Source organism: Hetaerina americana, unplaced genomic scaffold (assembly GCF_022747635.1).
Source record: "Hetaerina americana unplaced genomic scaffold, ioHetAmer1.1.p SCAF_7, whole genome shotgun sequence".
NCBI classification, from domain to species: domain Eukaryota; kingdom Metazoa; phylum Arthropoda; class Insecta; order Odonata; family Calopterygidae; genus Hetaerina; species Hetaerina americana.
The window spans coordinates 61237909-61250199 of NW_027287316.1; the positions used below are offsets into that span (position 1 = coordinate 61237909).

General features: G+C 30.7%; 1 protein-coding gene across 1 annotated transcript in view; it reads right to left on the reverse strand.

Annotated features, from left to right (window-relative positions):
• trol (terribly reduced optic lobes) overlaps positions 1-12291 on the reverse strand; it is a 703100-nt gene that overhangs the window by 23112 nt on the left and 667697 nt on the right. Inside the window, exons 65-70 of the mRNA XM_071594907.1 lie at positions 9551-9685; positions 5509-5677; positions 5210-5307; positions 2678-2871; positions 2349-2571; positions 941-1123 (exon numbers count right to left, since the gene is read on the reverse strand). Coding sequence (XP_071451008.1) covers positions 941-1123; positions 2349-2571; positions 2678-2871; positions 5210-5307; positions 5509-5677; positions 9551-9685 — 1002 coding nt within the window. The remainder of the gene's footprint in view (positions 1-940; positions 1124-2348; positions 2572-2677; positions 2872-5209; positions 5308-5508; positions 5678-9550; positions 9686-12291) is intronic.

A 12291-nucleotide genomic window follows, 5' to 3' on the forward strand; every position in this document is an offset into this window, starting at 1 on the left:
TCTTTTATCTATAACTGCTGAATTCCATAGTATTAAGCCAGATAACATAGACTATATTCTACCCTTGGGTCATCACAATTTCCTAAACCATATTCCTTCCTTCACACTTTTTACGCCCCTTCCTATTTTGGTTTGACACGTGAACTGAAAAGCCCCTTGGAGAGCATCCAAAAAGAGACAGGGAACATCCTTGATGTTTAGGCCACCTTCTATCTATGAATAGCTTGTCCGATGATGGCCATAAACCCAGGAACCAAAATTGTATTGTGTAAAATTAGAGTAATAAAATACACATATATCTAGTAAATCCATTACAACAAAATACTAGTCATCCAAAACCACTGAGAAACTTTTCTAAGACCAAATTTTACCTCAAATTAACCTACATGAAATCAAGATTCTACAGTAATATGCCTTTAAAGTTTAAAAATCAGATATTCATTATTTATCCCAAAGGAAATAGTTCTCAAGGCTGGCTCATAAAATTTTAGTCCACTGAAACCTAAGTTGTTTAAATCTGAAGTATGTATTAGATCTAGTTTTGTCATACTACATACATAAAAATTAGATTTGATATTTAGCCACTATAAAAAATAAGTTACTTTGTTAAATCATTTTCAGACAATGCATTTAGTAGAGTTATGACCAACCTATCAAATTAAACAATAAAGGACAAAAATTACCTTGAAATTTAGAATAGTCCTCTGAATTTTTTCTTAGTTAAAAAATGAATTAGTAAATTTTGAAATACACTAAAAGTGAAACATCAATTTGAAATTATGCAAAATCAACTTCTAAACTTGGACACTGAGAAAATTATCATAAGCCTTTTCAGACATCTACAAGCTACAAAAGCTATAAGATTAAGTACCATTCCAGTGATTAAAACACTGTAACTTAAAATATCCATGCTAGAATTAAAAGGAAAATAAGTTTTCACCTTCTTTTTTATTTCTGTCCAATTTGACAGTGTGCCAACGTCCTAGAGTCACAGGTGCTGGTGCTCTGATAATGGCTGGTCCAGAACCAACATCAAACCTAAGTTCTGGATGTCCTTGGCTCAAACCAAATGAAACAAAATCACCTGATCCACCTGGATTTTGCCCATTGTACAAAATTAAACCTGTAAAAAGAATGGAAAATATCAATATATTGTGAGCAAAAAAATGGACACATTCTGAAAGATATTATAAATAGCTACCAATAATGTATTAGCAAAAAGTGCAAACTTCCGAGGAGACAATCTTAATTGCCAACTTTGAATTAGGTCATCATTTAGTCGAACAGTAGTCATTAAAAATATCATGAATTGAAGTCAGTCTATTCTGTTCATTAATTTAAATCGATACAAAACCAAGTAACCGATACAAGCAAGTAAGCAGTGAGTAGTTTGAGAAGTTTACGGGAAGAACCGCCACAGCCATGGCATGGTGAAGCAAGAAATCCAGCAGAGAATTAAACTGGTGACTTCAATAATTACTACTAATTATTATTTAGATAAATTTTTGTTTTCCACAAATCAAATTCATATTCCAGGTTGGTTCATTTCAAGATAGAAGAAAATATGATGATTCATTCTCTGTATCATCACACATTGAAAAGCATCACTTTAATAAGGTGGTGGCTATGCATGCTGCAAATTTATTTAATGATAATGTGGCATCACATTTCCACAAAATTTTGAACCATTGGCAAAAACATATCTCTATAGCTTTCTACTAAAAAAGAATTAGGAATGTATCATAAATAATAAACTAATTACTTTGATTCTTTTTTGTTTTCTACATATTGAGTTTGCATTCCAGGTTGGTTCATGCAATGATGTGAGGAAAGATGAAAATGATTCATGACCCTAAACAAATTAGATATATATTTTTTGAGCAAATCTTGTATATGATGTATTTTTTTTAGCAGGGAATGCATTATCTAATTTTACATTAATTTAAAATGGAAAAATTATTTTACCTAAATGAGTGGTTTGCTTTATGGGAAAGATTCCAGAATGAATTATGCTCACTGTATGAGGGTCCACTGTAATTTATTATAAATTATTTAAAACAACTACTGCCAGACTTAATTGAGATGACTCATGAATGACAATGTTATGAGAAGACGAACCTTCACTGTTGCTGCACAATCATAAAACTGCATTCTTATGAGGAGTTTATTTGAAAGGACAGAACACCATTTAAGTTGGGCTGCTTGCAACCCAAAGATTATCAGTCAATATTTATACGAGTCCATTTTTTTACCAGAAGAAAATTTTGATCATTAAATTGGCTAATAAAATTTCATTAGTAATCTAGTGTAGCAGGATAATATAAGCAACATAATTTGTCCACCCTTACCATCTGGAGACTCAGGCTTGAATGATATTTCGACAGAAAATTGAAGATATGCTCCAGGCAGGGTTGGCAAACTCATGAAGGAAACAGGATTTTGATCAAAACGTGGTATAACATCTTTCACCACGAGGACAGTTGGTATTTCCATTTTCACTGAGTCGCTCTGGGCTGTGCAAAAGTAAGTTCCTGCATCACTGGGTTGCACAATGGGAATGGTCAGTGTGTCCTAAAAGAAAAATAATGCATGCATACACATATAATAAATTGTATGGTGTGCATTTGGCAATTATACACAAGAGATTTCACATGTATTTGATTTCATAACATCTTACCCTGTCAACAATTGCTTCTTTAGGCAAGAACCCACCCTGCCTAGACCATGAATGGGTGACTGGAGGATCCAAATCTGTACGGCATTCCATTACTACAGCTGAGCCATATGGAGCAGATCGTGTTTCAATTGGAACAGGAGATGGTGTTGTTCCTCGATGCCCATCGGTTTCTGAATGTGTAATGTCATTTGTATCTATGAAAAGAGATATTGTTTTTATAAGTATGAATTCAAGTTGAATTTAAATTGATATCAACCACAGCACAAAACTAAGGGCTAAGATTTTTGAATAGTAACATAATTTTAAAATAACATAAGTAATGGTAAACATATTTCCAACCAATTTTAGTTAAGGTGAATGATCATTAACCAGGAATAAATGGTAGTGAATAGTCAACACAGTGTTATTCAACCCTCTGCTAACAAGGTCTTTTTCCATACTCTTTCACAGGCACTTAAAACTAAGTTTCTGAGTAATCTAAAAAAACCTGGCATACATGGTTACATAAAGTATTATAAAGATCATTTGTTCTTTTAATTTATCATTTAATATTTTTTAGAAAATTATTTTCAATGAATATGAGCTAACAGTATGATACTTTCACAATCATGGATACCTCACCATATTAAAGATAAAAATCATAAACACAGTAATCAACCATAAGTTCGGTTTGGTAGGTGATGGTAGAGTCCACCCCGTACTAAGCTTGATGGCTTGTGAAATTTACACATCAGGGTAGGGGGGCCAGTTCCTTTCCCTGTGCCAGTTATGGTTTCCAAGGAAGATCTGGTGCCCAAAAAATTACATTACTTGGGTGCCCAGAGGGGCTTGCGGGGAATCGAACCCGGGCCCTCCGGTCAGTAGTCCAAAACTTTACCCCTGGACTACTGCAACCCACCGTACTACATATATGCTGCCAAAGAATGATGAATAATAGTGTCATCACAAAAAACCTATAACTCTCAGAATTACACGACGTAAATAAGTTTAATTATAACATTACATTATACATAAATGATATTTTCAATTTTATAATCAGTACTCTGGAATGATTAATATCATAAAGTAGAGTCACTAAATATCAATACTAATTTTCTTTTGCCAACCCTGGTAGAATGCTTTTCTATGTATGCTTCTTTTTCAAACCCTAGTGACAAGCATTTCATAATCAACAGGATATAGGGCACATCACAGATTGCTGCAAAATAGAATGTTCCCATGGATAAATGGATCTCTTTTTTACATATTGTCCAGCCCTATAGTATAAAAGAATTTTCTGAGGTACCAATTTAAGCTGATAGGTATTTCTATATTACATATTATTATAAAAATTTATAAAAATATTGATCGATATTGTGGCAGATATGATCCCTCTCAAGGATGATGGTGTAAAACTAAGGTGGTTTACCATCTCAACCCTTATTACATTCAGAGGTCTAACTTTGAGAATAAAATAATATTAACTCGTTCACTTAAATGAGCTTACTCCTTTCTCCTTTATAGATGCCTTAAACTATCAAATTCGCTATTAGCAAATTATAGTTACAATGAATAATCCTAACAGAGATATAACTCTATAATTCATGCCAGTGTTTAATATGATGCTAAGTTACATATTCTGCAAATGTTTACAGTTTACTCATACCTACACTACTTACGTCACATTATCTCAACATTCAAACAGTTTGACTTTAAGAATATAGGCAATGTATTTTGAATTATAGTGAGCATCTGTTGGATCATATTACATAAAGAATTCGAATTATGCAGCAGCAAAGAGATTAATTCATAAATTGAATATTCTAGCACTACAATCAATTGAAGTTAATGTTAAGCCAAATATTTATGAAAAACATAATACTTTGATTTAACTATGAGATCATTTGGAGATGTTTCGCCAAACATTGAGACATGGGTATGTCATTGGGTGGGTTTTCTCTCAATTATGAAAAAATCACTGTCACATATTACGAAAGTATTTGAGATTTTCATTACTCTCTTTTTTATTTTATTTCTTTTAAATGTTGGTTATTTAGATGCCAACTTGGTTGAGAGTAAATGTTCTACATTGTACCCATCTTATTTTTTGAAAGAATATCATTTTTTCACGCTGATAACTAAACACAGCACATGACAAAAGATTAGTTAATATTTCAGGGTAAATTTTTGGATTTCTAAAAACTCGTATCCTAATACAGTCATGCTATTTCAAATTAAAAACTCATTAACACTATGCTTATTATCCAAACTATTTAATGTTCCTTAATCAATATCAAAACAGTTGTGCACAATGATACTCTCAAAGTAGAATGCATACTCCCAATTTTTCTTTCATAAATATTTAAAAGCAAAAATAAGGATTTTGGATGAAAATTCATTATTTAACTGTGGAAATTATATTGAATTTTGAATCAAATAATCTTCAGTCTAAATTAATAAATTTTTGATTTTATAATTTCAAACCTTTGAATACTCTTTCTTGAGCTTTAAAATAAATAATTTCTCATTTCTACTATATATTATTTTTCTTACCTTGGATTGCAAGAACGTAATCTTCCTTGTACAATCCACCAGTAGTTTGAGCTGTGCATGTGTACACTCCACCATTTCTATGGTCCACATTATTAACCCTAAAAACAAGAGCATATGTGATCTGTAGAACTGGTACTAAGAGCCAGGAGAAATTTTATGTGCATTGGAAAATAACATAACACTAGTTGAATAAAATGTACAGTAATTAGTTCTTCAATACTTAGTAACAATCAAAAAAAAATCTTTTGAGCAATTAATCAACATCAGAATATATTTTATAACTTCAAATAATAACTCACCTCAATAGGTTTCCCCGTGTCTGAATATTTGATGCAAATTGTTCTCCAGGCTTAGACCATGAAATAACTGCAGCAGGATCTCCTGAGACTCCGCAGCGAATATCAACAGTGTCTCCTACTCGGATAATTTCTTGACTAGCATCAATGTGGAGAGTAATGTCGTTAACTCCTGGTTAAATTGATAAATCAAAGAATTTTCCCATTAAATAGATGCATGAAAAATGAATCAGCTCATATTTTTTAAGTCAATCTGCATGGGCGAATTTAAAAAAATCAATTATTAAAATTATAATTTACATATGTAATGTTTGACAGCTATTTTAGTGAACATAATTATAACAAAATAATAAAGATGTGGATTTTCCGATATTCAGATTCTGAATAATTGTAAACGCATGTAAGTTAATGCCAATATGTATCTTTGTTTGATTAATTATGACTTTTTCATAGATTAGAGAGGACTTGATTTTAATTTGAAAATTATTTATCCAATAGTCACTATGCAGATATTATAAATATTTTAACTTACAAACTTTTATTGATTTTCTTCTGGCACTAAATTTCAAAGGAAGGTGTTACGAGTAAAATTAGTAATAAGGCTCAAGGATATTTTTGTACAAACAATAGGCAATAGAACTATAGTATCTATAGTAATACGTATTTTTTTAAATCTGCTTTATTACTGACTAGTGATCAGATAGGTTTAATAACTTGGTAACATTGATTACTTTCCCATGATTGAATGAATTACTACAAATATGATAAAATGATAAGAGTTGACCGAAGGAATGTGAAATACTGTTGCTTTTCACATCCTTAAAAAATCAAGTATCACAAATGTTGATTTTATTTTGTTTAGTATCAACTTATTATTTTTTATAACATTTAAATAAAAATGAACTTCATAATAGATATAGCCACATGATTGAAATGAAATATTCCTCTGAATATTAGGTAGATTGTATTATCAGGTAGATAGGTTTATGAACAGTAATTTAATGAGGTAGTGAATTATTCTACTTGATTTTTCTAAATAATTGGGAATTCTAAATGGTTATTAATCACTAGAATACAAAGCAGTATTAAGGAATAATGAAACAGTTCAGGTGCTACTACTAAACAATATTGAGCAAAAAAAATGAGTGAACAACAATGAAAAACTAAAATCTTCCACAAGGATAAATATAACTAAATTTTACTCAGCAAGAGGAGCTACACAAGATATGAAATAAAGTAATTCGTGGGGAATCAGAAAACAGAAACATTTCATAAAATGAAAAATATTTTGCAGTAGACTTTCAAATACATCTCAGCTCAGAACAATTGTATTAGAAAATTTTCAATTAATATTTATAATCAACATTTAACACTCCCTCGTTCCAATTAAAAATCACAACAAGTCTTTATACCATAAACACAGGTAGAATGGAAGACAAAAAAACTGCCTGTGGTTAATCAATAGTAAATGATATTATATAAAATTCGAAACAAAAAACATGCAAATCACTCCACTACCAAAATATCCTATTACCAATTTCTAGAAACTGTGCAGGAATTTCCATTCAAATTAAGTAGTTCCACACCAACAAATAATTAGCTTACTACAGAGAGCTCCTTAAACCTATTCAAAGGAATACACCGCAGGGTTTTAATAATGTTAGCAAAATCAGCATCAGCATAATAGCATACAATAAAATCAAATGTGCAGAAGTCACAAATATATCATAACCAAGCAAAATCCTTGGAAGTGTCATAGTGTGTGTGTACATATATATATACACTATATGTGTGTATGTGTATACACACACATGTACACATCTCGCTTTAGGAAAAACCATTAAAAAACACTTCAAATTCATTTACTTTGACTTGTCAACTTGTATTTATATTATTATATAGTAATAAATTTAAAAGAATAAATATAATGTGCAAATAATTCAAATTCAATCTAAAAAATCAAAATACAAGCAAATTAAAACATTCATCAAATTTAGCTAATTTAACTTTCATTTCTTTATTTAACTATCATTAAGCCGAAAACAGCCATTTTTTGCTCTTTACGTCAGATTTTTGAGTAAGAAAATAACATTAAAAACAATCACCGACACCCAAGCCCAAGGTGGAGAAAACCCACTCAGGTGGGAATCAAACCCACAACCTCTGGCTTGGCATGCAGATAGGGTACCCTGCAATGGCAATTCATGGCAATCAGTATACTTGCATAGCCCTCCAATTTGTTTTACATCATCAGATTTTACTTTCAAAATTGAAATTATTTTATCAAAAGTATCTAGAATATATCAAACAATTACAACCCCTAATTATTTTTTATGCTGCAAAGAATATTCATCGTCATCTAACAATTTCTCTCGTCATTGAATTTGCCTTTGTAGCGTAAAAAAGGTTGAACTGGTCTACTTACCAAAACCTTTTGGAAACTAAAATAATCATTATGTACTATTCTCATTATTAAGTGGTTTTTCTGAGAGGCATAACACAGGGGAAAGAAAAAAAATACGGGAGTATTTTGTTTGGTCGATATTTTTAAATTTTCAATTAGGTCTTGCTTTTAAAGTAAGTTTTATGGTTTAATTATTTATGTGCAGTCCTAGGTTATTATTTTGAATGTATTTGCATATGGAGATGAAATTTACTTCTCAGGTAAATTGTACTAAATAAATATAATAATTTAATGAGCTAAATTGAATTGAGTAATTTAAAGATGAGTTAAAGAAAAATGAAAAATTATTAAAGCAGATGATTTAATCACATTTTGTTTTAAAGCTAATAAATACATGTAGTGTATCACTTTTACTATCACTTCTTAGTTATAAAAAATTTAGGCCACAAATTATTAATATATTTATGGAAATAGTGAGTCCTCATTTAACTTAACATGACTAAGGTAAATCCATGATATTTTTGCAATTGTTTGGCATAAATTAATCATTAACATAAAATTTTACCCCATAGTAAAATGTGTGGAAATTCTGCTAAAAATATATTTTATGCATACAAAAGGTGATTTTCAAATACAGAATTTTAAAATGTTATGAGAGGTTAATCAAATTAATGATATGCCTATCATTATAGATACTGAGGCACTTTGAAACAGTATGGTGCAATAATGTTATAAAGTTAATTTATAAAACAACAATAAGGGTCACTTAAATCCAGCTGTTGAGAATGTTCCTCAGAGTATTTATTTTTATAAATAAGGGTATTAAGTCCTTCTTGGGCCAATGTTCTTTTTAAAAATAACTCAAACGCATCACCATCTGTGCAATAATCCATTGACATTGAATGCTATCCTGAAAAATCTGATTCACTACTGAACCCTGACTCAATCTATGCCAAACTAAAACCTATACAAACTTTTACTACTGCTCACTCAAGTGGAAGTAAAATAGAATCCTGACATAACATTATTAATATTATTACAGCATGATAATGCATACTATGCATACATAAGTATGCATGCATACTCATGTAAAGATAAAAAAAACACGATAAAACATCATTCATATTTTTCCAGTAGTAATTCATTCATCTATTATGCACAATACCTACAGTGATGGCTACATCATTCTGAAAGTCATGGAAATTAGCTAACAACTGATTGATTATAAAATTACCATCAGTAACAATAGAATATGATTATGTAACAAATTTTGAATACTAATTATGCCCACTTCACTGTCTGTAACCCAGTGCGTTTTCCATTTATTATGAATTTACTTGGAATAATGCAGCAACATATTACGAAATTGGCCAAGAAAATTATTTCAAAATAACAAATGTCATTCGTGAGGCTTTTAGATTATTTGATACTATTTAAATAAAACCTTTTGACACTAACATAGGAAAATAAAATTTGAAAGAATTTTTACTATTTTAATATAGTTAATTTAGCATAAATGAAGTAAAAATTAAGAATATTAAATGAGGACTCATTGTATTTCTGAATTATATTATTTAGAATTTAAGGAATAATTAAGTGTATAGTTTAAAGTGTGTGAGAATTTAATGTTTTATAACAAACCCCTTCGCTGTCTGCAGTATCTCTCATCGCTGTGATCTTGGCAGTCAATTCTTCTATCACAATATTTTTCCCTTGATATGCATTGTCCACTTGCGCATTGGTATTCATGACGTTGGCAGTGGGTTTGCTGTTTTCCTGCTCATGAATCACGCAAACACAGACACACAACAAACGAACAAAGCGGGAAAATAAGTGTTTTGCAATAATAATGAGACATTTGTTCAAATTAGATTAACAGAATCATAACTGTAAAGCTAATTTTGAATAAAGTTCAGCAGCAAAATATACAGTAAAATATGCTTAGCAACCAAATATAATTACAGCTATAAGTGAGTCATGCTTTTTTGTGTATTTTGGCAACATTTTATGTTTATTTAAAAAGCTTTCCATTATAGAAATTGATATGCTAATACCATTGCCACCATTTAAACAAAATATTAAAAAAAGAGTAATATGTATTTACAAAAATCTACTCAAACTGAGCATCCCAAACATAATATTTGATATACAGGACGTGGCGCTTAAATCTGGACAAGCATGCGTTTCCTCGAATGAGATTTCCTCGCAGGGTTAGCGAAACCTTCCCCCGACTTCTCCAAAGCATTATACTTAGCCACAATATCATAAAAGTATATCTGGGGTACCAGAAGAAACGACCTATTTTGAAATATAACGCCCAGCGTTATTTTGTGACCTCTGTAGAAACTACGATATGGCGGGAAATTCAAATTGATAGTATTCCAGATTTAAGCGCTGCACCTTGTATACAAACATACACATGCATACCAGCAAGCATTAGGGTTAATTGAATAAGGTAGTCTATTTTTAATAGGCGCTAAAGTATGTCATTATTTCATAGTTACATGGAGATAGGAGTTGAGATGGAGGACAAAGTTTAATAATCATCAAATAATACTTACAAGAAGTTATGTCATGGATATAAAGTGAAACTATAACCATACTGATTATTTTCATGTCTAACCCAAAACTGACATATAAGTATTTTCAGGACATGATTTTTCTCAATTTGTAGAATAATAAATTGGAACTGATTTCCTGACAGTATTAAAAAAAACAGCCATCGATGATTACAAAGCATTCATACCTTTTAAAGTAATTTTTAAAGTCTTATCATAAATTAAGTTATTTAGCATCAATTGGTGCAATGCAAACATTTAAAATATTTAATGTGATTCATTTTATCAAGAAAATACAATTTTGAAATTAATTTAGGTGACTTAGGTCTAAATAAATACCAACTGATGAACAAGCATATTTCCTTTTCCATTATTTCCTTTTACTGTTCCTGCCAATTGATTTTCTATTTGCATCATAATGTCGTAACATTATGTCATTTGTACATAAATACTAATAAAATTTTCCTTTTTCATCCCTTGGAAAGAGAAAGACAAAAATTTAAATGTTGGAAAATATAACTACATTGCATGTAAGTATGCCTACCTGTAAATGCTATTATATTTTTATGAAAAATAAATTGAAGAATTTCTAATTATAAACAGCCCTTTAAATATGAAATTTTTACAAGAAATATATAATACAAAGATACGAGCGAAAGTTGTCACTGAAAATATTTGATCCCAGAAGGTGCAGCTGCATACTCATAGATCATTTGTAAAATACAAAATTATCGAATGCTTTATAATCATTGGATTCCTAAGAGACAACCCCCAGAAAATTACAATACAACTTTATTAACAAAAAATGAAAATATTGAAACAGTGAAATCTAATGCGTATTATAATTTGAAGCAATTTGATTGAACCAATAGAATATGCGGGTCATTAGTAATTCCTTAGAAAATCCAAGAGATGGCACTTTATTATTATTGTTGGATTGTATTGGAATAGGTTTGTATTTAGCAAGCCTCATCTCTCACTAGACTGTTGTTAAAGTTTCAACTACAACCATCGTGTTGTTTCTTTTTGAAGTCAATTGAAGTAACAAACTTCTATTTATTTAAAAAAGAGGAAAAAAATGAGTTTTGCGCAGTGATTAAATGCTTCTATTTAAAAGGCTTAACACCAAAGATATCAAAGCTAAGTTGGATGAAGTTCATGGCACATCTACTCCTATGTTTGTGACAGTTTACGATTTGATAAATCAGTTTACATGTGGCAGTTGAGGCCACATGCATAACCTAATGTAGTGTTTTCAATTTTGCATGATAAATTGGGTGTGAACAAAATCTCCACAAGATGCATATGCTCTTAGTGAAGAATAAATGCAATTGTGTGATCAATTTGGAAGCTGGTTTAGTACTTATTCTTCAGAATTGCGATCTTTTGAGCATTGATCCATAACTTTGGAGGAAACATGGATACACTACTACACTCCAAAGGCAAAGGAACAGTCAAAACAGTGAGTTTCTGAAGGTAAGCTGGCTTCAAAGAAGGCAAAGATGTTGAAATCGGCTGCGACGACCACAGTTTTTTGGAATGCATGTGGAACCATCTGTGGTCAATTACAAGCAAAAATGACAAATAATAAATTGAGAGTATTATGTGTCATTATTGCACCAGTTGAGCAAAATAATCAAGAAAAAAGTCCTAACTTGGTAAAGAAAAAATATCAAGAATGCATGGCTTCACACCTGCATAGTTTCGATGGTAAACATTTTGGAATTATAGGTTGAATTCTTAAAACATCCACCGAATTCATCAGAGTTGGCTCCTAGCGACTTTTTAAATTTCGATTTCATGAAGAATTTGCTGCAGTGAATA